Source organism: Giraffa tippelskirchi, chromosome 3 (genome assembly GCF_054371585.1).
Source record: "Giraffa tippelskirchi isolate mGirTip1 chromosome 3, T2T-mGirTip1v1.2.pri, whole genome shotgun sequence".
Taxonomy (NCBI): Eukaryota; Metazoa; Chordata; class Mammalia; order Artiodactyla; family Giraffidae; genus Giraffa; species Giraffa tippelskirchi.
Window position 1 is genome coordinate 52,013,490 of NC_137277.1, and position 27,108 is coordinate 52,040,597.

General features: G+C 36.1%; 1 protein-coding gene across 20 annotated transcripts in view; it reads right to left on the reverse strand.

The window, feature by feature from the left end:
* Nucleotides 1-1,262: 1,262 nt before the first annotated feature.
* RPS6KB1 (ribosomal protein S6 kinase B1) overlaps nucleotides 1,263-27,108 on the reverse strand; it is a 37,761-nt gene continuing 11,915 nt past the window's right edge. For 2 of the 20 annotated variants that reach the window (XM_081585039.1, XM_081585049.1), the window contains 12 exons: nucleotides 19,099-19,246; nucleotides 16,930-16,987; nucleotides 15,390-15,490; nucleotides 13,526-13,616; nucleotides 13,254-13,344; nucleotides 12,609-12,716; nucleotides 12,243-12,305; nucleotides 11,970-12,047; nucleotides 8,892-8,999; nucleotides 6,009-6,121; nucleotides 3,479-3,530; nucleotides 1,263-1,644 (listed from right to left, as the gene is read on the reverse strand). In XM_081585039.1, coding sequence (XP_081441165.1) covers nucleotides 1,639-1,644; nucleotides 3,479-3,530; nucleotides 6,009-6,121; nucleotides 8,892-8,999; nucleotides 11,970-12,047; nucleotides 12,243-12,305; nucleotides 12,609-12,716; nucleotides 13,254-13,344; nucleotides 13,526-13,616; nucleotides 15,390-15,490; nucleotides 16,930-16,987; nucleotides 19,099-19,246 — 1,017 coding nt within the window. In that variant the 3' untranslated portion in view covers nucleotides 1,263-1,638. Of the gene's footprint in view, nucleotides 1,645-3,016; nucleotides 5,070-6,008; nucleotides 6,122-8,891; nucleotides 9,000-11,969; nucleotides 12,048-12,242; nucleotides 12,306-12,608; nucleotides 12,717-13,249; nucleotides 13,345-13,525; nucleotides 13,617-15,389; nucleotides 15,491-16,051; nucleotides 16,305-16,929; nucleotides 16,988-19,098; nucleotides 19,247-27,108 lie in introns of those variants that run through there. The other 18 variants (XM_081585041.1, XM_081585051.1, XM_081585034.1 and 15 more) reach the window with 13 other exon arrangements.

Below are 27,108 nucleotides of genomic sequence, written 5' to 3' on the forward strand. Positions count from 1 at the left end.
ATAAGGATAGTGACCAACCATATACAGGTTAAATCACTTTCATGCCTCATGGCTACCCAAACTGACAAAAGAACATTAGAAAGCCAGTGACTTTTCCCTTGCTAGGTTATAAGTACAGCTATTTCTGTTCATTCAGGATGATGTACTTAACTATGCTACCTACTCTGAGAGCCACTGCAAATATTAAAAAAAACAAGCTTACTTGGCTTTAAATCACCTTCCTGATTTTGTGATGAAGCCAATAGTTGTTATTTGGGTATACATCAAGAGATGAGTTAAGAAAGACAATTTGAGATTAGAATTTGGGTGTAAAAAATATGCTGACTTCTTGGTAAAAACATAAGAATAACATCTTACCCCACATGGGTTACTTCAGCCCTAAAGCAATACCTACTTACCCTATGGCCATATGGCCAGCTTTGTTTCTTAATATGATTGAATAACAAAAGAAGTCTGTGGTGGCCAGTGGGGGATTTTTTGTTTTAACAAACAAGAAAGCACTTCGCGTATGAACTGAAAAGGAGGGAAATGTAGCGGGAGAACTGTGTTGTTCACTAATAGCACTGATGAACTAGAGGCATTTCTGTACTTTTATTCCTTCAGCTCAAAAACAGGAATTAGAACCCATTTATTCTGTGAATTCAGATCATACCCTCTAAAAGACTTTTATCAACATCAAGAGTCACTACTGTTTTATAAAAAAAAGTCCATTTGAGAACTTCTACAGAGAAACTATACTGGCAAATGTGACTGAATTACCTCATAAATAAGAAATGGGTTTACACAAAAAACCCATCTTACAGTAGATATATTGAGATATTAGTTAAAAACAGATTTGTCCACTAAGTTATCTTGTGCATACACATCAAATAATGAAGTTGACAAATGTGGCTGAAAAAACTGTTGAATGTTAGCACAAGAAAGTGTTTTTATGTGAAGCTGGCTTTCACATAATTTTTCACATGAACTTTTTTTTAAGCAACCAATTACATTCTACTATTTTGACAGAACTTGGAAATCACAGATGTTTAACACCTAATAAAATCAGTACTAAAACTTGTTACAAATTTGTTCCTTCAGTTTCTCCACAAAAGCAATTTTTACAACTGTTATTCTTCACATATATAGTTTATTAAATATGAGAACCTGAACACATCTAGCATATAAATGAGAAAAATTACTGAAACCATTTGTGTATCTGATAGTTATTTCTTCCTATCTTAGGGTAATAATGATAATAATAATAAAAAAATCACTTCTACTTTATGTTCATTCAAATTTGCATTTAATTTCTATTTACATTCATTCAATCTGAAATCAAATACTTTAATACAGTAAACACAAGATGAAAAGCAGAAAAGGTGTTACCCTCAAAGCACTCCTAATAAGGCAGCTGAAGAATTTATTTACTCTGGTAGATGCAAAGCCAACTTGGGGTAGGGAAAAAAAGAGTTTTAAAAGAGCAAACACAGATGAACCCATCTTTCAAATGTTACTTCAGATAATCCACTGAGATAATACTTGTGCTGTAGTGGTAAATTAAGAATCACACACGAAGAATTTTGTATCAGTCAGCCACAGACCACAGGTCATGGTGGGACAAATACTTTATGATTATTTTGTCCAGCTTGCTAGCGTCTACTCCTATGGAAAAAAGGTAGATGTTTGGACACTGATGTTTATATTTGAGGAATTAACCATTTTCAGAGCCTCAAAATCCATTCTTCATAAATTCAACATTTCTCATGAGAATAATCTTAGATCTAGCTCTTCTAAGCTAGGAACCACATGACTGAATAACCAAAATAGGTGCTATTTTAAATATAAAATCCAAGGCTTGGATGCGGTTTATTTATAATCATGTATTTCTTAAAGAATGTTGAATTTATGGAGTACCATACATGCATTCTTCCCCCCCACCCCCATTACCTTCTATCTCAAAAAATAGTATGGAAAAATTCTTGAAGGATTCAAATTAGTTAAGACCATAAAGGAGAAAAAGAAATAACATAATTTTCCTAAAAATCTGGTTCAAGTTCAATAATTAATACTTTACATTGTTAATCACAGCTGGTTTATAAATCCCAGTTTATTCTATAATGCTACAAACCTTATAAAATCAAAATTAGTAAACTTCAGTTCTCAGTGATTATATTTTAATTAAAAAACAGCATGTATAAAATAAAAAAATATCCTGTAAATAGCTGATTTTAAAGAAAATAAGTGATGAAAGAAAAACACTTAAATCTCTTTTTATACACTTACCTGGAATAATAAAGAACCCTTTCAGAAACTCAAGACTAGTATTATTGACATATATTTTAAACTATGCTTGGGTTTTTTACAAATAAATATAAGGTAAGCCATATTGCATAGGTGTGTGCTTTCTGTCTGTGACACTAAAGTGGCACTTGACAAGTTTTCACAGTCATAGTAGGGATATCCATTTATGAAACAATTTCTCAATAAACTTGCCACAGTATAGAAAATTAATTTCACTTAATGTTTAAAGTTTGAAAAACTGTTATTTGGATAGTAGGTATGAAATTAATGCTTTTTATGCAGGAAGTTACAGTGTTTGCCACTACTGCTGGCAGTACTAATTATGAAAATGGTTTGACTGTGGGGTGGTTATAGCCAGGCAATCACAATGCAAATGTTACTAGCAAACAGGACTGAGGAGGAATATTTTGGTGTAAAACTTTAACTGGAATTTGGTCAGGCAGTCAACACAATATTAATAGTTAGTAAACATATTTGAAACAAGTATCAGAGTAGGACAAGTCATTTACAGTCTGAAATGAAGCCTGTATCTATCACCATAGCTTTTTGAGTTCTGTTTTTTTTTTTTTAGACATAATAAAGACCTGCACTTTTAAGTACAATTTCTGCCCTTATCATTATTGTAGCTTCTAATTTACTAGCTACAGTTATAAAGTTCAGTAGACGGCTGCAATAGGGTAGAGGGGGTCTAGAGGGAGGGATTTAAAAAAAAAAAAAGCTTTCTGTCCAAAGATGAGCTGTTATCAACTGTTTATTGCCACAATTGAAAAGGTGTATTTCCAATCATTTCTCATGGTTCTATTTTTGCTTAATGTCATAGGATTTCATCTTATCACTTGAATTGCCATTTAAGCAAAGCTTGTCTCTTTTCTGGATGAATTCAACATGCATAAATAATTTTATGGCTTGGATCCTATGGCTCAAAAAGGTCTGGAGAACATAGCAAGCAGCATCTATTTAAAAAAATTGTAGGGTTGCAAAATATTACAAATTGACTTTGCACACTCAGACTGAAGACATTATAAAAGACAAAAAGAGGTGATAAGACTCAACTGCAACTGCATGATCATCTATTATACCAGTATGCACTGAAATATATTTTTATAAAGCTCTGCAGATATTAAACCCTTTCACCATCTACAGTCACGGAAATGCTCTCTTTAAGGCAGGAAATATTTAAGAAAGGTAAAGTTACCTTTATTTTTATTCTTTGTAACTGTGAATCACTTATGTAGACTTTGTTACAACTGCAAAAACATAGTGTCTTGTTAACATGTTTCCTAAATTAAGCCACTAAGTTTTATTCACTGTGGAAGACATTCTTCAAAAGGCCATCACATATTTTTACAATCAAAAAATGTAGCCCCTATAAAGGAGAAAAAAAATATCTTTTTTCCTTTTAAAACCGTTGAGGAAGAAATATAAGGAAGGTAGACAGCAAAAACATAAAAGAAGTAAAACTTAAAACCTTACCAAATTGCTGTAAAGACATTAGACACAAGAGAGTGGACCATGGCAACACCCTCTTCCCCTGGATCTCCCTCCTCTCTCTCTGCCGCCCCACGATATGCATTTTATCCTGACTCGCTTCTGTCCTTCAGCCATGGGCTGAACATGTTTGACGTCTTGAACTAAATACTGATATACGGTGGCGATATTTTTCCAGTGCAATGCAGGCCCAGGATAAGGATGAAATGTAGGACATAGAACTTATGCCCATTCCAAGGCTTCCAGTTAAGCTTAGCACATAACAGTACTGCAAATAGAAATGATTAAGTAGATTTTTTTTCCCCTAGTATTACAGACAGGTATTGCAGCTGGGTTACTGAAAATAAACCCTAAGTCCACCCCAATCCCTCAAACGAGCCACAGCTGTGGTTAACAATGATTCATTTGCATTTTTATTTCACCAAGAGAAGAAACAGAAGTTGTCCGGCTTTCTTCACACCAACCAATAATTTCGCATTTTTAAAGTCTGGGATGTTTTCCATAATGAGCTGAATCAAAAATCTATTTGAAAAATATATATTTATATAAAAAAAAGATTCAGGTTGTTTGCACGTAAAACATCAATTGATAAGTTTTTTCATCTTTGATTCCATGTTGCTGGAAAGTTTAACCAAGCTTGCATGCTAATTTGTCCTTAGTTGCAAGTATTATAGGCAAATTCATACTTTGCCTAATGGAAGGATAACCCTTCTTCAACACGATCAGAACTCAACAGTGATTCAGAAGCAACATCCTACCCTTAATACTGTCAGTTTTGAGCCATCAACATGAAAATCCTTGATAGGTTGAGACGATGTCGCTAGGAATCAATTAATTGATGTGCCTAAGAGTTCCGCAATACTATTTTCACTTAAGTTTTTTTGCACCATTGATTGATTTTTTAAAATCCATGTTTAATTTTCCTCTGTCCAAAGTGTTCTATGTCATGACACTGACTCTTCGAGACTGTCATTTTGAGTCTTCTTGTTTCACCCTGCAGGATGCTCACACATCCCCTCCCCATCTTTTTTGCCTTCAATTCATTAAAAGCATTGTTCTGTCATAGATTCATACGCAGGTGCTCTGGTCGTTTGGAGATCATGGGAAAAGCTTGCTTTTTGTACGGTCCGGAGTTTGGCTGTCGTATTGGAAGCGGTGCTGAAGCCTCCCCGCTCATCGTCACGTCCATCTGCTCTATCCCACTTGTCTCCATGGGGTATTCCACAGGCGTCTGCGGATTTGCTGTGCTGGCTGAAGCACCTCTTCCCCAGAAATCCCCAGGAGAAAATTTGACTGGGCTTTAAGACAAGGAAGAGCTATCATTTGTCTCAAGTACTATCTCAACAAGAAACATTTCCCTTACATTTAAAGCGAGTGGGGTAATGTGATTTTTTTCAATTAATTTCCTTTTTGTATGGATTGGCACAGAGGCTGAAGTTGAGCCATCTCTCTCCTAGATTAATTTTTACTTTCCTAACTGGTCTCTTAACCTCCACACTTGCCCTCATAAAACCATCGATGATACTTACTTTAAAAAAAAAAAAATCATTTTACTCTCCCACTTAAAACAGCTTCTCATTGCATTTAAAATAAAATATTTCTCCAAACCTTTGCCATTTTCTTCCTAAACTCACCACACTTCAGGAATGTTGACCTCCCTTTCACTTCCAAGAAGGCAGCCAAGTTTTTCCTCCTTGAGGACTTCTGCATGAGCTTTCTTCTACCTGTAACACCCCTGTACCTCTCTGTTTTGTATGGCTAGCTCTTTCATGAATAGGAGCCCCTGTGTTATTTTTTTGCATTCTACTAACACATTCTTTTTTTTTTTTTCACATAGCATTTGGCACTACTAGTAATTACATATTTTTTGTATTTCCTTCTTTGCTTTGACTCTCTCACTAAATTGTAAGCTTCATCAGGACAAGGACGATTTCTGTCATAATCATGTGTCCCCAGCACATAGCACAACCCCTGGTGCACAATAAATGGTTAACGAGTGGTTAAAGAGGACACTTTCCAGTGCAGCAGCTTATTTTCAGGAGGGAAAGTAAACTATACAGCATTTTCTCATTGATAAGTCACAGATGGATCACTTGCAATATAAGAAGGCAGAGATGCTGCGCTTACACCAACCAAACAGGATGACAGATTTTGCATTTATGTTATGTAACTTGGCATAAATTTCTTAAGCAATGCGCTTTCTTCTAGATTAAAAAATAATAACAAAGTCTGAATACCTGACAGGTGTTCGTGGGCTGCCAATAAATCTTCGAGGGGATCGGATTTTTGGTTCAAAGGAAAACTTTTCTTTCACGCTTTCAAGTACAGATGGAGCCACATATGTAAAACCCTGAAAGATAGTAACAGTGGACTACAGAATGTCGAGAAAATGTGGTTGCTCGGTCTCTGACATACCAAGATAATGATGTACACCTAAAATCACCAATGTGATTACTCTCCAACCTCCTCAATCTCATTTCACATCCATTACCTTCCTTCCAGCCATTTCTAGAGGCATAGACCCCAAGACAGCAGAATTCTATTGAACCCCAAAGGCCAGCAAACAAAATTTCACTGTATTAAAAGAAGTAGAACAAAACAGGAAAAATACAGGCTCTACATTAAGATGTTAAATACAAAGATAAATGCAGAGAAATTCTACTGTTTCTAGCCACATACATATAAGCAACTAATATTCTCATCCCCCAAACAGTTTCTCATTATTAGGCCAAAATAAAAATAGAATTCTCTAACTTGGCATATACGGTCTTTCTGGTTTGATGCCAATGATTGAATAGATTTGGATTTTCCTGACAAATAAGAGCCAACATTGTGAAAACTATTAACTGTAACAGGCAATAATGCAGTTTGTTAGCTTTAGTTCTTTCTTGGACCTGGCTATTAGGTTACCAGCTATCATTTATCTTGCTGTTAATGTTCATCCCTTTAACAGTTAACCCTATACCTAACTTCCTATTATCCTTGTGACCTACAAGTAGGCAGTTTAACTTATTATAAAAAGACTCAATAAGGCTTTGGGTGAAGTCCTGAAGAGTGAGGTGCAATTCTACAGAGCATATACTTTGTGACAGCTGCATGTGGACCACTAAGGCCATTTCCACATATGTTCTAGTGGGCTGAAGCTTAACTACCAAGAGGACCAGACTCTGCCTTAATCATCTTTGAATATCCTTTAATTCTATTAGGATTTAAACTACTAGAGGGTGGATGGGAGGGAGGCTCGAGAGAGAAGGTATATATATATACACACGTACATACACACACACTTAGGCTGATTTGCATTGTATGGCAGAAACCAACACAGTATTGTAAGGCAATTATCCTATGGAATCTAGAAAAATAGTACAGATGAACCTATTTGTAGGGAAGGAATGGAGACTCAGATGTAGAGAATGGACATGTGCATACAGCAGGGGAAGGGGAAGGTAGGCTGAATTGAGAAAGTAGCACTGACATATATACACTATCATGTGTAAAACAGATAGCTAGTGGGAAGCTGCTGTGTAACACAGGGAGCCCAGACTGGCCCTCTGTGACAACAGAGAGGGGTGGATGGGAGAGGGAAGGGAAGCTAAGAGAGAGGGGATTATATATATAATTATGGCTGATTTGCATTGCTGTATGGCACAAACCAACACAATACTGTAAAGCAATTATCTTTCAATTAAAAAAACATTAACTGAACTGCAGTTACTACAGTCACAATCCCCAGATAAGTGGGATGTTACTATTTTAAATTAATTTTAAAAGAGATCTTTGTGTACAGAATTCTGGCTACCACCTAAAAATGAATTGTTCTTGTGTTCATTAGTTGTTCAATTTAAATAATTAAGAGAAGCTCAACAAATCGGAATGAAAGCTTAGCTCCGTAACTTCTGCCACCACAACTCTGGATTTCTTTGTAGCAAGGTAAGATGTTTCTAGACTTTTTAATTGGGGAAAAAATTGTCAAACTAGCTAAACTCCATAACGCCCAAATGAAGAAAAGGTCTGTATGTTGAATCAAAGGTATAAATTCCACATCAGTAGAAAAGAAAACTCCACATCATGAGAGAAAAAAGAGAAAGCAACAACAGCATGAAAATGAATCATGCCTACTCCCCTAAATGAGAGATTTTACTAAGGGGGAATACAGTAATTTTGCAAATCATGTAGACGTAACACATTCATCTTCCTTCTTAAGTAATTAAAATGCTATAAAATTATATTTTTCATTTATATTCTTATACTACTATATAATCATACATTTATAGAATTATTATACTATTCAATGTTATTTACTCAGAAGCATACTGTACTATGGTGATTTAAGTGTTATTTTACATGATTTCTGTGTTCCATGCTAACTTTAGAATTGACCCTCCGCCCCAAAAGATACAATACTGTGTTACATTGTGATTTGAGAATTAAGTTAATGACAAATCCTGTGAACTCATAAACAAGGGAGAAAAAATTTCCAAATGATTACTTTCCCCATATTCTATTCTCCCTAGAGATAGTCCAAAAAGAAATGACAAAGGATAATGACAAATGACAAAGGAAACAAATGATATATACTTATAGTAATAAAATAAGTACTAGGCAAATAATATGCAATGATGGTCATCATATATAAATCTATCATTTCTGTTGATCAAAATCTAGAAGTTTTGGTTTTCTACCTGAGGAGACAAAGTATAAATCAATACAGATACTTCCTCCTTAGGGTTAATTTGCTTCCAATCACACATGAAGCAATGTATTTTGATGTCAAATATTTAAAATCAACAGGTTAAAAATCCCCTACAAATAAAAATCTTTAGCTGTTTCAGGAATAAAATAGTTACTATGAGCCCTTCTTCTCCTACTGCAATGGCTGTGTGGCTTTCAGTTAAGATGCAACATTTTAAGTCAGTGGCCTATTCAAAAAATGAATCATATACTCTGACTCTAATCACTAAGATGGAATGCTGAGTTATGCAACATCAATTACTTATCAATAAGTCATAAGGGGATAACTTAAAAAAGGCACCTCAGGTTACCTACATTCTAATTTTCTTATAGAAAAGGGCACATCCTCATATTTAAATTTCCCATGGCTACACTGGAAAGTCACTTACCAGAAAGACCTGGTTGGCACTTTCACTGAGAGCTGAGTCATCTGGGCTGTCAACAGGTGTCTGACGTGTAAACTTGGAATCAAACTGACTCACATCCTCTTCCGATTGCTTTATAAAAAAAAGATTAGAAAATGGTGAACAGACTGTATTATACTTAACAATCAAATGCATTACATGCATTAGAGAAGGCTCCAGATAAAGCTCTTTTCTCAGGGTTTGACTGTAATAAAAGAGTAGAACAGTCTGAGCAAGCACAGATTGAAAAATAAATACAACTAGAAAGTATCAAAGGTCAAATGACACCTTTAGTTATCATTTCTACTAAAAATCTGAGTATCAGTCATCCCCTCTCACAAAGTTTCAGTGTGCCCAGCCGAGTGGCTAAATCCCTTTTTAGAGACAATTTGCACAATTGGCAAAGCTGTAAAAAACCTGAAGCAGAGTTTAAATACAAAGTACATTTATAACATGCTCTAGTTAAAAGATTCTTCCCATAGCTTGTTTCATTCCTTTAAATTTCTCTAGGAGCAAGAATGATATTCTGCTCCGCCTGAGTATATTTTCTCGTGAAGGAATACTATCACCTAAATCTGACTACCCGATCTGTTTCTTCTCTCTGGTGCAACATCAGACTCGTGGTTGTGTCAAAAGAACTCAGGAACCAGGACTTTCCTGGTGGTCCAGTGGTTAAGACTCTGCGCTTCCACTGCCAGCAGTACAGGTTCAATCCCTGGTTGGGGAAGTAAGATTCCATATGCTGCACAGCGTAGCAAAAAAAAAAAAAAGAACTTGGAAACCAACAGGATGGAAAAGATGTCTAAAGATGGGAAAAGCTGCACATCAATAAAAATAACTGCAATGAATTAAAAGTCAAATATGTTAAACAGGATGAATTCATAATTTTAGTAAAAAAATCACATAATTTATTGGTCAATTTTGGAAGATGCTAGGGAACTAGTTCATTATTTCAACAACTGGGAAAGAAAACATTTATCCTGCCTTTTCTATATAAACTGTGCCTCAGGTAACCAAACAACTGATGTAAGAGTATCTTTTCACAGGACAATTCCACCTAATAAAGAATGAATAACGATTATTAGGACAATTCTGCAAACCCTTAACAAAATCTTGGAACTAACTAGGCTCTAGATTCTCAGCCTTAGCACTGTTGACATTTTGGACCTGATGACTCTTGTTGCAGGAGGCTGTCTGGTGCATTATAGGATATTTAATAGCATCTCTGGACTCTACCCATAAGTACCGTAGCACCCCTCCCTAAGTTGTGACAGCTTGTCTCTGACATTGTCAAATCAACCTTGGCTGAGAACCACTGATACAGGCAATGATTAATGACCACTAACATCACTAAAAGAAATGTTTAAGTACACATTATATCTTCTGATCAAAATATATAGCACCAAAAATTTAACCTGAATCAGATCTAAACGAAATCTGTACTATTAGTTTTCAGAAATATGAGGAACAGGTGAACATGGCTGAGGACACACCACAGAGTTAAAATCAGCAAAATCAAAATATGAGGAACTGCAGAGGACAAGTGGTCAAGTATCCTTAGTGAGTCCTCAAAGGAGGAATTGAGAGGGAATATCAGGTCTGTCTAGTCAAAGCTATGGTTTTTCCAGTAGTCATGTATGGATGTGAGAGTTGGACTATAAAGAAAGCTGAGTGCCGAAGAATTGATGCTTTTGAACTGTGGTGTTGGAGAAGACTCTTGAGAGTCCCTTGGACTGCAAGGAGATCCAACCAGTCCATCCTAAAGAAAATCAGTCCTGGGTGTTCACTGGAAGGACTGATTGCTGAAGCTGAAATTCCAATACTTTGGCCACCTGATGCGAAGAACTGACTCATTGGAAAAGACCCTGATGCTGGGAAGGATTGAAGGTAGGAGGAAAAGAAGACAGAGGATGAGATGGTTGGATGGCATCACTGACTCAATGGACATGAGTTTGAGCAAGCTCTGGGAGTTGGTGATGGACAGGGAGTCCTGGCGTGCTGCAGTCCATGGGGTTGCAAAGAGTCGGACACGACTGAGGGACTGAACCGAACTGATCTATGGATGGAGAGACTTAAGAAACACAGTAATCAACCTATACAGGTCTTGACTGAATCCTTATTGAATCAAAACAACAGGGAAAAAAAAAGAAAGAAACAACTGGGGAAATTGTTAGCTTTTTAGTTATGATGATAGCATGGTGGTTATGTTTATGTTTAAACAAGATGACTTGATAAATTTTGAAGCTGGGCAGTTGGTACATGAGGGTTTTACCCTGACAGTTATGTTCAAATTTTAAAATATGTTGAAATTTTAAAGCAAGCAACCCCTGTGCTCCTAGGACCAAACAACCATCATCGTTATCCTATTCTTTTTCCTCCACTTCAAGAAACAGAAAAAGAAACTATCTTTTCTCAAATTCTTGAGGTGGGAAAAAGAAAGAACTAATACACTAACTCATTCACTTATAAACATATTGTTATGGTTTGAATGGTGTCCCTCCAACATTCATATGATGAAGTTCTAACCCCAGGACCTCAGAATGTAACCTTGTTTGGAATGAGGGCTGTTACAGATGTAACTAGTTAAGATAAGGTCATACTGGAGTAGGGAGGGATCCTAATCCACCATGACTGGTGTCCTTATAAAAAACGGAAAATTTGGATGCAGATCTACACACAAGGGGAATGCCACATGAACATGAAGGAAAAGATAGGATGATGTGCCTACAAGCCAAGAAATGCCAAGGATTGCCAGCAAACCACCAAAGGCTAGCAGATAAGCATGAAACAGTCTCTCACAGCTTGTAGCAAGAACCAACCCTGACCCAGTCCCAATTACTTAAGCTATTTAATTATCTTAGGCAACCAACTTAAAACCAGTTAATATAGTCATCAATTGCTGCTGTAGTTCCTTAAAAGACCACGCAAAATAAAGATTGTGAAGAGAAGAGAGGAAGGCCAAACGTTTTTGTATCATTAATAACTATTACTAACTGGTCTGAGATTTTCTTATTCTAAAAAAGTACCAGGTCTCTCAAATTACATGCTTTCACGAATACACACCAAAAGAGGTTTGAAGGGGGGCTCCACCTTCCGAGCCAGCAGTTCTTCCCAGTTAATATGTCTGAAGAATGGATGAGCCTGGGAAAAAATGAAACAAAAAAGCAGGAAGAAAGATTAAGGGGAACAGACTTCACTGGATTGACAAATTAACAGACTATTTGAAGTTACCAATCACAGAATAAGATATACTTATGAGCAACTACATATAACCTTCACAAATATATAAAATTGGCATTCTCTTCCCCTCAAACCACCAAACATGCCAGTCCCTACTTGAACTTCTCCAGCATCCCCAGGACCAGCTCCAAGACGAGAAGCAGCATTTCTTTTCAGCAGCTTTTAGGAAGGAAAACAAAAACACTGATGAATTTAATCAAATTGATTATTTTTTCTTTATAGAATTTGCAGGTCTATTTTGCCTTGAGAACATATGCTTTATTAATTACTTCCAAACATTGTCTGGGAATAAAAAGAAAAGAAGGTCTTTAAATAAACACATTTGTACTTTGGAGGCAAAAACTGTAGGCTTTTTTGTCAACATCTGTGTATGATTCTATATTCAAAATGTATATTCAGTTCTGTCTATTTAAATCCTAATAGTTGAGACTTATGGGTTGAGTGCTAATTTTAGAATCCTACCTTTTTAAGCAGATCTCTGGCTTCTTGCGTGAGGTAGGGAGGCAAATTGAGTTTACATTTGAGGATTTTGTCAATTGTTTTCTTTCTATTCTCCCCAGTGAACGGGGGCTAAGAATAGAAGAGAGTAAGAAAAATTAGTATAGAAAGAATATCAAATTTTAAATAACAGAATTATCCATTTCCTGAATTAGTCAGTTACACAGCGATCAGAAATGTATGCTGTGATGTGGGATGATTGACCACTAAAGAGCTGTAGTTTTTAAGCAATGGCACAGAGAAAAAGCAATGTCCTGGAAGGAACTTGTTTTCCACCATTAGCCTGGTGTGATAATGGGTGAGCCTTTTGATTTTATGCTTCTCTTTGTCCATCTATAAAATAAGGGCAATACTTGTTTTGCCTCTGATTCACAGGACCACAGGCCATGACATAGATCATCTAAATGAAAATACTTCTAAAAGTACAGAGGCCCATAATACCACTAATAAAGCATTGCTAGTGTTAGATTTTTAAAAATAACTTCATTGAAAAATAAATAATTTCATCAGTAACATTTTCCAAAAGCATAGGCAACATCTCTTCCTGTAATGACTTTGTAACTACTCAGCACAGACCATAATACATGCAGCTTTTAACTGTGCACCTACTGCTCCAGTCAGCATGTCATACATTAATGCTCCCAAACTCCACCAATCCACAGCACGATTGTGGCCACTTCTCATCAAGATCTCAGGGGCCCTACAAAGAGAAAAATAATACACCTAAAAAATCCACTAGGTGCATATCATCTGAATTAAAATTTCTACAAGATACAGAATCAAACAGTGCAACAGAAAATTTAGCACACTTATTACTTAAACCAGGTAAAAGTTAGCTATTACCCCCAAACCAGTAATATTTCTTTCAACATGCAGCTCACATGTATTCTATTGTTCCACAAAATGTGTGTGTGACTGTTCCGTCATGAATAGATTCTTTGCATAGTCCAAAATCTGTTAGTTTGACGTGACCTAGAATCAAAGATTAAAGGTGGTTATTCTGAGAATTCTGAGTACGTGCAGTGTTTAAATGTTTTCATACAAGACAATAATCTATCTTTCCATTTTAATTTTTCTGCCTTAAATTTATTTTATGAGATCAAGAACTAGCAATGTTCCATCCATAAAGAAGGATGCTAATTTGTGAAGGGTAAGGCAAAAGTACCTTTGCCAGTGATATAATCTATCTTGTGGGAAAATAAATATGAGAAAAGGCAAAACAGCTTGTCTAAGGCTCCAGCTTTACTTTATACTAAAAATCCTTTACCATCCTGAGCAAGTAAGTCCTGGGAAAACTTGATGAAGTCTGGGTTAAGTACACAGACCCTAAAAAAAAGATCTTCTGCATGTTTTAAATAAAGGTGTGACACTGTACTTCAAATATATTGCTTTTATCACCAGGAACTGTGACCTAACAGTTCTTAAAACAGTCTTAGTCACTATAACAAGTTAGCTTATTCTGCCAATGCAGTTTGGAAAAAGAAATGAAATTGCTACATAGCGTGGGACCATCATTTCTGATCCAGAAAGTAAAAAACTCATCACCTTATACAAAGAACACTTCAGTTCAAGTTTAGTCCTACTGACCTGTCTTTAGCTATCCAGTGGTTCAGCAACCCCAGGGACCCTACTATTCCAAGTTTATTTCGAGAAAAGTCAATGGACTATTAACTCACATGTAAATGTGTACTTTGCCACAGAAGAAGAAATATGACATTTTCACAGAACTACCTGATACACTTAGGTTATGGATCAAAGAAGTTAGCTAATCACATTCCTATTCTATCCCTTGTCTTAGAATTCAGAATCTAAATTTGGGGCAATGAGGACAGAACTGGGGGAAAGGAAGATACATAGATATCCATGACACACGTGGTTAAATACAGCATTTCTCAAAAAAAAAAAAAAAAGGAGAGGGGGAGAAGAAAAGAGAAAAACCCCCACAATCTGAAACATTTATTCTGGCATCGGTTGTCCCTAAGCCATTTTCTGTACAAGGGTTAACTACCTCTTGCATCATTTGATAGACACCTAAGGATCAGCAGCTGCCACTAGCCCCCAGATACCCAGATTGGCTGGCTGCTCCTTTGGGATGTGAGTGAACTGCCAAGTCTCCCCAGCCCAGGTTACTCTCACGTAAGCTGAATTGTCCATAGCAACATGCAGTTACAATCAAGGTTCACTCTGCTGTGCCCACAGCTGTATAGAATATTAGTTTGTCTGATTCTTACATTTGTTACAAACAAACAGCAAGAATTAACTGATGCCTACTAAACATTTTATTTCCAAAGTATAATCAAATAGTTTGGTTTAGTTCTAATCTCCTTCTCTTTTATACAGCATTAATAAAATTTATCATAAAAACTGTTTCTAATATTTCTGTACTGTCATCATTAAAGAAAACTCAATTTATAAAGTTAAAATTCACTTTCCAACTTAAGAAACAAACCAAAATTAGTATTTGGACTGGCTTTTGGCTCACCATACTTTATGTAAGGATTTCAAAAGAATGACAAGCTACAAAGAGTAAAGGTTAAACTAGAAAAGGGAGTTGAGTGGCCAGTTATCCTCAACTCTTTTTAATCTCATTAACCCTAAGTACAAGCATCATGATGCTATAAATTCTGAGGGAGGAATGTATAGTAACAGACACATGAATATGGGGCTTTGAAAATGACCATGAACCTGTGTGGGAAGATTTTAAGATGATTATTTACTATAAAACTGTTTACAGTATATCTCCACCTTGGTGATTAAGCATGATATTCTCCGGCTTCAGGTCTCTGTAGATGATCCCCTTTTGATGTAAATGCCCCAAAGCCATGGAGATTTCTGCCAAGTAAAAGCTGGAAACAAAAGTGATTTAATAAAATTAAAAAGAATAATCCATTCAAAGCAGTTTATGTTTGGAGCAAAATTCCTTGAAAGAAATAGACATGCACCAAAGACCAAATTAGTGGGGGTGGGTATGGGGAAAAGAGATGGCATAGGCTGCTGCCAAAATGCATGGAGACATTTATGTTTCACTTGTTTAGTGAAACTATAAAATGTTTTATTTCATCAATAAAACATCTTGCTAAAACTGCAAAGAAGTCCAGATTATGCCAAACTGTCACTGGTCATGTTTTGTTCTGTCTATGTGGGAACTGGGCCAATAGTCATTCAGATCAAAGTAAATTTCTCCCACCCACCCCCAATTTTTAAATTCCATAGGAAATAGGAACTTTGTTATTCTCTGAGATCAAGCCTTAGTTTCAAAAATATCTTATAACCTGACCCTTAAAAGCCCACTCATCCCTTACTTAATACAGCTGCATATTTATATACAGCTCATGCCCACAGTATCTGCCCTCCCACTTGCCAGCCAGCCCACAACTATAAATTGTGTGACACTCAAATTTATCTACCTCAAAAGAATAAAGGGCTGAGTCAACCCTGTCTGGATTCGAAAAGCACAAGGCACTGCAATACTGGCTGCATAACAATGTTGCAATCCTGCAGATTACTCCAGGATGGAGAGGGTGTGTCCTAGAGAACTGAGGCAGTTTCACAGCCAGCAGGACCACAAACACAGCCTCCAACACGGCTCAGAGAGCCTCCTCCAAAAAAGGGCACTTCATCCCTAAGGCTCTTAAATGCAGCTTCTGTGTTAGAAAAAGCCTGAAATTAAACAATGGAATGCAGTTTGGTAATTAAGGTAGAAAAAAACATTTAAGTGTTTTCTATTCAATTAATGTGTAGGATAAACTGATTTATTGTTACCCAGTACTGTCATCTCACAAAAGGGTATGTATATTTTTAATTTGAAGCAGATGCCATCTTAAGAAATAGAAGGGTAGATCCCATCCTGGCCACTGAATCAATCCACAGATGAAATGTGCAGACTTATCACCTCCCTAAGACTGCACCTTGGGAACTGGAAAGTCTACAAAAAAAAGGAGACGGTTTCTGATACTTTCCATGGGTCTACACATAAAAGTTTCACTGGAAAACCACACTCACCCAGAGCCAAGGCAGGCAGCTTACCAATTCAAGGAAATAAAGCCCCAGTGAGAATGGTTCTGTTAGGAACTGGTGTGAAGAACGTTCCACCCAAGGCCTGGGGGCAAAGGAATGATGTGATCTCTAATAGCTGCCAAGACCCAAAGCTGCTTCTCCCCATTGAGTCCTGAGTGACTGACTGGCTCCAGAATAATTTACTGGCTGCCCACAGTGGGAACAGGACTTTGCTTTTAATTATAGGGATTATTACCTGAATTCATGCAACCACAAAAATTTCACTTACCAGGCTGTGTCTTCCATAAATATTCCTTCTCTTTCTAACTGCATAAATAATTCTCCTCCTGTAAAGAAAAGAAAAAGACATTAGAAATACAACAATCTTTATTTCCAACAATCCACTTCTAATGAGAGGGTTTGTGCTTTCCTCTTAACCATAATTAAAAGACATCAACCCTTTAAAAATAAAAAACAGATCCTAAAAATTATAGGTTTAAAACTAAGTCCTCAGGATTCCATTTTTAGCAGTGTTCTTCTTATGTGAAATACACAAGCTTGGGAATTCTAGGTTTTACATCTATAAACTTCAAAATATTTACAACAGATTTCAGACTTGAGGTTAAAAAAAAATCTTGATTAAAGCTTCTCTAGCATTTTACCGGTAAGTAGAAAAATGTTAATATGTAATTAAACCATCCTTGCAAATTAGTGAATGCCCACATTCCACATTTTTAGAACTCTAAAAGGGAATGATTTTGTCAATGTCTTAGGTAAATAGTATGGCATGATTTGAGTATCAAAATAAACAATGTTACAATGTTAACAAAGTGTTATAGCCTACTAAATAATCTTAGAATCCATGAGTCCACAATGATTTAAATAAAAGAATAGATAAATTTCTTTTTTATAATGGGGGAGAACAGAAAGCTCTTTGTTACAGTAGAATGCCAAATAATAAATGAAGGAGGCATGATGGAATAAGGAAAATCACTTGGCAATCATAGTTAATTGTTTCAGGCAAGAATCAATGGATGCTAAAACTGTATGTGAACGCTTGAGATGAGATATTTAAATTATTTCAAAGTATCTCAAGATACTTGTTAATTAAAAAAGGAAAAACTTCACCAAAAAAACCACAAAAAACTTCACCACCTTATACTTATGATCAAAGTTAACATCAACAGTAATGGAACAAAGATACAAATCTTATGGACTTCTTGCTCTGATACACAGAGAAGAACAGGACGTCACTTCAATGGTCCTCCCAAAAATGCATAACCTGAGTCTAATCCTGAGGAAACACCAGATAAGCCCAAAGTGATGCATTCTACAAACTAGACTATACCCTTCAAAACTGTCAAGGTCATGAAAGACAAAGAAAGATTTAGGAACTGTTAGAGATTAAAAGAAACTAAGGAAAGAGATTACTGCTATCAATGTTAATTTCCGATTTTGATAATTTTAGCCTAGTTATGTAAGATACTGTGATTAATTTCAGAAAAATATACACTGAAATATTTAGGGATAAAGGGAAATCAAGTCTGCAACACTTTCTTAAACAGTTCAGAAAAAATTATGAATATATATACACATGTGTGTGTATATATATATATAGCTATAAACATATTTATGTATACGTATCTATATACACAACTGCATATATACATATACAGAGAGGGAGAAAAAAGAATGATGAAACAAAACAATTGTGGTAAAATGATAACACTTGGGGAGTCTAGGTGAGTAGTAGGTGGGAATTCTTTGTCCTATTGCTGCACCTTTTTTGTGTAAATGTGAAACTATGTTAAAGTTACGAGAAAAAATGGTAATAGTCACAAAAAGTTATTAAATTATGCAGCTTTCTATTCCATGTTATAGGCTACTGTGAAATCTGTTTTTCAGAAAACACAAGTGTGTTTGCTGGAAATAGATGCCTGTGATCTAAAAATGCTATGGGGTGCCACAAATTCCTAGGAAGGGGTAAGTCCTGGAATGAGTGGGGGATTTCCAATGTAAAACTGCAAAATCTATCTGTAGAATTACATTAAACAAAAAATGCTTCTGTTTAAAGATGCAATACCAAAAATACTCATTACCTTAAACAATACTCTTAAGTTTTCCATTTCAGTTAGTGGTTTATTTGAATTTTACTATCTTACCCAGGTGTAGTCAATTTGATGGCTATCCATTAGGTGTTTGTTATTTTGTTAACTGATTACAAGAGAATTAAGATAAAACATTACAGATGAAGAAAAAAAGACAACCTTTAAAGCTTCCTTCATATTTGTCTATAGAAAGAAACATTTGGTCCCATATGAATTCCTTATGTTAATGTACTTGTCGATTTTAAGAACTATTTGGTCACACTGGGAAAAAGCATTGTTCTATTGAAAAATAATGTTTTGAACAAGTTTCTGGAGCTAATGCAAATAATTACACCAAACTGTGTACTGACCGCTGAGATACTCAAGGATGAGGTAGAGTTTTCCACCGGTCTGAAAGGCATAAATTAAATCCACAATGAAAGGATGCTTTACTTCCTCCAGAATATTCCGTTCTGCTTTTGTATGAGCTGTATCTTTAGCATTTCTTACTATCATTGCCTAAAGGAAAAGAGATGATCTATAAGAACAAAATAGTAGACATTTTTATCCTATAGGATTGGGAAAATCTATTTTGTGCTTTTCTCGCCAACATTAAACTATTAATCTTAGTTCTCACTAGAGACTGAGACGGGGGAAATGGAAGACATTCGCCTCTTATATACATCTGCACTGTTTGGATTCTTCTGCAGTAAACATGTAAATGAAAACCTAAATAATTTGTTTTAATGTAAACAGATCAAGTTTATACAGATATTCACTAACTTTTTTGAATGTCTACTCTTTTCTAGGCTTTTAACAAGAAAGCAGAATTAACAGGAGTCTCCAGCCTATAGGTGCCCAAAGTCCCAGGGAAGAGAGATGAATCAACGGAGCTAAGCACCAGGTGCTATGGGTGAACAGCAGAACTAGATATGATAGCCAGAAGTCTTCCTGTAGGTGGTATACCTAAGCTGTATCATAAAAAGTTATTAAGATAAAATGTAGAAGGTAGGAAAAAAAAAAAAGACATTCCCAATGCAAAAGAGACCTGACAGGACAGGGCATGTTGAGAGGATCTATTAAGTAGCTCGGTATGGTTAGAAGCGGTTAGGAGATGTATTAGGCTGGAGATACAGGTGGAGGCCAGGAAATGGAAAGCCTGGACATTGAGGCAAAGGCATCTGGGTTATATTTTTAGAGGCTGAAAAGAAATCTTGAAGTAAGGTAAATGAATAATCCTTGTCTTTAAGAAAGACAGCTCAAGCAGCAGTGTGAAGTTTTAGGGAAGAAACAACATCTGTTAGGAGGCTAGTGAAGTAAGCAAGAAGTAAAATCTGTAACTAAGAAAATGAAGGTGTGTGGGGGGGACGGTAAAAGTGCCCATGTTAGTACTTCCTGACTAATGAGATATTAGAAGAATGATACCATGGTTTCTGTGTAACTAACAGTGTCACTGAGAAAATGGAAACAAAGAAGAAAGTTTTGGGGAAATGATACATTGTTCTGGACATGAAAAAGCACCTACACAAGGTTATTGGTTGGAATAGTGTCAATATTTGTAAAAGTGAAACATTAGAAACAACCTAAATGCCTAAGCATAGGATAGTGAATGAAAACCCTATAAAGCTATAAAAAGAATGAGGGGGACTTCCCTGGTGGTCCAGTGGCTAAGACTCTGCACTCCCAATGCAGGGGGTGTGGGTTCAATCCCTGGTCAGGGAACTAGATCCCACATGCCACAACTGTAAGCCCTGCACGCTGCGCCTAAGAGCACAGCCAAATAAAGAAAGAAAAATAATAAATATTTTTCAAAAAAGAACGAGGAATATCTCTATGAAAGCAAGGTGCAAAAGAACATATATGGCACAGCAGTACACACAGTATGCTACCTTTTGCATAAAAGAGGAAATAAAAATATAATATGTACATCCTTATAAATGCAATAATGAGCGCAACTAAGATAAGTCAAAAGTTAACGAAAGGGAATTCCCTGACAGTCTAGTTTTCACCGCCAAGGTCCTGGGTTCAATCCCTGGTCAGGGAACTAAGATCCTACATGCTGTGTGGTGTAGTCAAGAAAATAAAATAAAATCCCAACAAGAAACCTATCAAAAAAAAAGAAAAAAGCTAACAACAGTGGGAAGGCAGGAAAAGGAATGGGAATTTTTAAGTAAAACCTTAATAGTTTTATCATTTATTTCTTTTTACCTGAATCAAATATCATATGGTGAATATAAAATGGAGATCCTGAATTCGGAACCATGATAATGTTTTATACATTCCAAAAAAAATTAAATCAACAAGGATAGGGGAGGCAAATAAAACTGAATACAGGAGAAATACGTAAATTTAATTGACTTTTATTAGGTTGGCCAAAAAGTTCATTTGGGTTTTTCCATATAATAGTACAAAAATCCAAGTGAACTTTTTGGCCAATCCAATTTTTTAATAATTTCCCACAAAAAGAGAAAAAAGATATTTAAATAACTTTACACTGCACATTCTTAAGTAACATGTATGTAAGCATAACAAAAATTGCAAGGAAATCTTAAGCCACACTTAGTAGGCTTGTAGCTACTACTAGCACTATTGGTATTATAATCCTCAAACTATTAGCATATGTTGTACCACTAAGTAAATAAGTAAATGTATTGATGCTGTTATCAGGCTTTTCTCAATGTGGAAAAAAGAGATGCAAATGTTGACTGAAGAAAAAAGAACCCTAAAGAACTGGACTGAAATTAGGAATATCAATGTGAAGCCATGATTTAAAACAAAGACAAAAGTTCCTAGCTCTGTTCTGAAAGAGCCAGAAGAACAACACTTCAGTAGCAAAGACCATAGCTTGGAACTCAGAGCTTGGTTTCTCTACCAAAGAAACCAGGGCTCCATGGAAAAATAGATGGTGCCAGGCCAGGGTGAGGGAACATGCGAGGTAAACCTGGAGCACACTACATGGACAGAAAGGAAGTACTCCAAAACTAACAGGGATATGTTAAAAGGACACAGAAGCTTCTTAAAAGAGCTCTCTCCAGCAAAATTTGGGAAAATTTTCAGACCAAAATTTGAATAATGAAAGAAATGGATAACACTATGAAAAAAGTAGTCCATACTGTTTTAAAAAACTAAACTTTAGGACTTTGCTAATCGTTCATGGTTGAGAATCCACCTGCCAATGCAGGGGACACTGATTTGGACACGGATTTCCAGGAAGATACCATATGCCAGAGCACAGCTAAACCTGTTACCACAACTACTGAAGCGTGTATGCTCTAGAGCCCACAAGCTCCAGCTACTGAAGTCCTTGTGCCGAAAGCCCGTGCTCCACAGCAAGAGAAGCCACGGCAATAAGAAGCCCGTGCTGTGCAACTGGAGAGGAGCCCCTGCTCGCCGCAACTAGAGAAAGCCCAGTGCAACCAAAAAATAAATAAATAAAAATGTTTTTAAAAATTAAAAAAAAATATGAAAAGCTCTTCTTTACAGAAAAATGACAACTAATATAGAAAAAAATGATAAAAACAAAAAAGTCTCCACTTTATAATCACCAGAGTATTATCTGATTTGGCCAAGAAACAATGGATAATAAAACCATTGGGTGTAGATTATTAGGATGGAATATTAGCACAGTCTCTTTCATTCCATGGATACTTCTTAATTACAGAGGGAAAAAGGTATCTGTAGAATGGGAAGTTCTGTGGATACCACACTAACCAAATGATCAAACTCACCAAATAATGAGACAGACTAACGTTATGAGCTTCCTAAGGACACAATACTCATGTAAAATATTCCTGCAGAAAGCATTTAATTTAAAACTTAAGCGTTTTCATAAGGAAATAATGAAACATATCCAAATCAGGATCACTCTGCAAAATGATTGGCCCAGAGTCTTCAAAAAATGTTAGTGTCATGAAAGACAAAAAAGTAAAGGAAACTAAAGCAAAAGAAATTAAAGACACAGGACTCTAGAGTAAAAGAAACTGAAGACACAAGACTACTCAATGTCATGTGTGATTCTTCATTAAATCCTGGATATTAAAAACAAAAAATAGCTGTAAAGGATATTATTGATATAACTGGGTAGACAACGTATCAGGAAAACAGAATTGTATACCAATATTAAACTTCCCAAATGTGATAATTACACATTATGGTTATGTATGAAAATGCCCTATTCTTAAGAGATACATACTAGAGATTTTAAAGGCAAAGTGCCATATCTGCAAATAACTTTCAATTTGTATTGCAAAAAAATAAAAACTTTGAATATACATACGTGTACATACAGAGAGAGGAGAGATAAAGGGAGTGGCAGACAAAGAAAATATGGCAAAGTTAACAATTGGTGATCACTGTACTATTCTTGCAACTCTTTGCAAAGTTTGAAAAACTTCAAAGATGTGTTATTTTTTAACTGCTCAGTAGATTTGAATTTTTTAAATAAGTAATTTTGAGAAAGTCTGAGAAGCAAGACATCAAGAAGATAAGATAAAGAATTAGGAAAGAAAAATCACAGAAGAATCACAGAAGTCAAGGGAGTGTAGTTTCAAAATGCTGTGGTCAATAGCTTCAGTGCAACAGAGAGGTAAATTAAGGATGAGTTAAGGAAAGACTACTAGATTCAGCCATTAGGAGATCCCTGGTGACAAATGGAAAAAGAGTTTCATCAAAATAGTACAGTTGTGAATTCAAAATATAGTGAGTAAAAAAAATAATAAAACATGACTTAAGAAATTAGTCTATGGAAGGGAGAGACTGGAAGCTATGATAGACTTCGAGTGAAGAAAGGATTTGTTTTCTAAACATGGAAAAGACATGAATATATTTAAACAGAGAATGAAGTCAGGATAGAGGATGAAGAAAGAGTGAGAAGTGACAGAGAAAAGACCCTAAACAGGCAGAAAGAGATGGGATCCAAACAGAAAGAGAGGGTTTAGCCTTGGAAAGGAGGAAGAACATATCTCTCACTAAGCCTGGAGAGAGTGAAGTAAAGACAGGTGAAAATGCAGACAATGTGGTATTAGGGTAAGAAAGTTGAAGGGAATTGTATCTGACAGCCTCAGGAAGAGAGGCATTTGCTAAAAAAGAATAGCTGGACTGACAGTAAAGGCTCTACTAGTTGTCGAGAATGGAAGGGGTTGGCTAGGAACCTCTGGTGGGTACTGATTGTCTACATGAGTTGGGGACTATGAATTTTTCCCAGCAGCAATTTAAAGTTTGTGTGATTTCTGCCAGTGATGTTCAATAACTGAGATACAGGAATAAAGGAGTATTCACACATAAACTGATTAGAGTGTTATGGAGGATAAGGTCAACCAGGGATAGCAGGTGGCTGACGTGGCAGAGCATGTTGATTAGGCTAGATTAGGTATAAGGTGAAACTAAAAAGGAACTAAGAACTTGAAGAAAAAAACCAGAAAGGTCAAAGCACTAAAAGGACCAAAGACCGGGCACTATAGGAATAAAGAAGTGAGAATGCTGTTGTTCTATTATAGTCCAGTGTTTCAGAAGAGGACGATACAACTATGGGTCCTGGCGATGTGAAATGGAGGTGAACACTGATGGATTTGGGATCAATGAGGAATTAGAAAGCTAGGCAATTGATTACTTATTTAATACAAGGACAGAGAAGCCACCTAGAACAAGAAGACTTGAGAGTGGGGAAAAAAGACTGAAAAACACTAAGAAATTAATATAAGCTTAATCCTCAAAGTGCGAAGGTTTTGACTAGAGTAGAAATTATAAGGATAAGCTTATCAGTTCTTCCCTTGAATTACACAGTAAGCAACGTGAGAGCAGAGATTACATTTGTCTCAAGTGCTAAATCCTAGTGTCTAGCAAAATGCCTGGCACACTACAGATTCTCAGCTGGTTCAATAAAAGAAGGAATGAAAGAAACATGACCAATCTGTGAGCTACAAGCCTTTGGCCAAAGGTTCTAAAATTTACAATGTGAGCTGAACTAATGACATGGGCAATGATATTTTGCTTCCAGAGTAGACATTTTTGATGCGACTGGTAGGACAGAGAGGTAGTTGTTGGAAACAGTCTATTCCTCAACATTCTACCCTTCTCATAATGAGTAAACAAGCCCAGGAGAACTGATAAATCCAGATGGATTATTTAGATGTAAGCAACTCATTTAAGACAAGGGAACATCTGGTTTATGATTTTATCTTTAAGGTTAGAAAAAGGTAAATTTTTACCACATACTCAGGCCAAGAGGGTTAGTACTCTCTGCTTCCAGAGATAATAAAATCAAAAGAAACTCAAAGGGAGAACACAGTTATCTTTACCTAGGGATTTAGGAATTAAAACCTTGGCCCTAACCCTAGCTTGTTTTCAGGAACAGCAAGGAAAGAATGAGACAGTGTGTGATTCTCAAGGCAGGCTTAGGGAAAGAAAAACCAAACAGTGAGAATGAATGGTAACTAAGCAAAAGAAGAGGCAAAGCAAGTTAGGTCTTCGATGCCTGGGCACAAAAAGGAAGCCTGACAAATAGCAGCAGTTAAGTCTATGGACTTCCCAGTATACTCATCCACACCCACTTACCATCAGTAGGGGAGAAAAAACAAAAGAACACCCTCTTCTTTCCATTAAAGATACCCATGCCAGACACTTAAGATATAATTATGACTAATTTTGCTCAGCCCTGATTATCAGGTGTTCATAAACAACGTATCAAAAAGAATGGATTATTCTAAGAAACTTGACCAGTACTTCTTTCAACACTGCAAGAACTTAATATTGTCTCCAATTTTAGACTTAAAACACTTTATAGATAAAAAATCCATAATCTCAAATGATTCCAACGGGAAAGCCAGAGAGCAGATTAATTCTGGCTTACTGATGCAGAAACTGAAGTTGAAAATACCTAAACTGCTTCTTTAAGACAATCACCAATAAAGTTGTGGTCACAGTATTTGTTCCTCAGTTTTTAAATTAAGATTTCATTTGTACTGCTTAAGTAAAAATCAGGGAAGAAAATAGGATGATACATAAACACTGTATTTTTTTTTAAAAAGTCATTTTGATTCTCTTAATATAGTTTTCTACTAAGATTTTAAGACAGTGACATCTTTTCAGAAATCAATCCCAAACCAAAAGAACAAGAAACCAAACATACACAATCCAAGGTTAATGAAACAAAGAAACACATGTAACTCTGCATCTCAAAAGGTGAAAACAGAGTGGGGATAAAGCAGTTGTGAATAACTTAGTATACTATGGTATAAGCAAATCTAAATGCCTGGAAAGAGGCGTAACTCAAAAAAAGTTGACTCCATCTATAAAGCCCTGAACAGTTAGTGTTAGTCTCAGTCCTGTCCAACTCTTTGTGACCCCACCAGTCTCCTCTATCCATGTAATTTTCTAGGCAAGAATACTGGGAGTGGGTAGCCATTCCCTTCTTCAGAGGATTTTCCGGACCCAGGGATCAAACCTGGGTCTCCTGCACTGCAGGCAGATTCTTTAACGTCTGAGCCACCAGATAAAGCCCTAGCAGTGCTCAAAAATTATAAGTAAAAATAAAAGGAAAGAAAGGGAAAAATATATGGAATCATTAAGGACTATAGAAGGCAGAAGGTGGAGGGCTGAAAACAGGAGGATTATCTGAAAGTCTCTGTAAGGAACAGATCAGCAAGATTTCCATACCTACAGTAACCAGCCAGGAACTACCAGTTGGAGAGATGTAGTCTCCAGAAAAAAAAAAGTGAAGGATCAGATACAGAGTAGAGTGCTGAAGTAAAAACTTGGCTTCGTTACTCAGCCATAAAAAAGACGAAAATAACACTATCTGCAGCAACATGGATGGACCAAGATACTACCATATTAAGCAAAGTAAGTCAGAAAGAGAAAGACAAAATACCATACGATATCACTTACATAAACCAAAATATAACAAATAAACCTATCTACAAAATAGAAACAGGTGCACAAAGCAAATACACTTGCAGCTGGGGTTGGGGAGGGTAGAGGAAAGGTTTGGGAGTTTCGGATTAGCAGATGCAAACTAGTACATAGAGGTTGGATAAACAGCAAAGACCTACTGTATGGCATAGGGAACTATAATAAACGTCATGTGATAAACCATAATGAATGAAAAATATGTATATGTGTGTAAGTGAATCACTTTGCTGTGCAGCAGAAATTAACACAACATTGTAAAGCAACTATACATCAATAAAATTAAAAACAAAACAAATGTGATTTCAGTAAAAATCTGATGTTGAAAGGTGAGATCTCCATCTCCTGTCTGTCATCCAGCCCCAGAATGCTTTTTCTAGGCAAAAGAATAGAGGATCTTTCCCAGCATGGATTGATCCATACCAGAAAAAAGACCTTTAGACATTGACATTTAGAAGTTCTTAGTCAATTGCCAG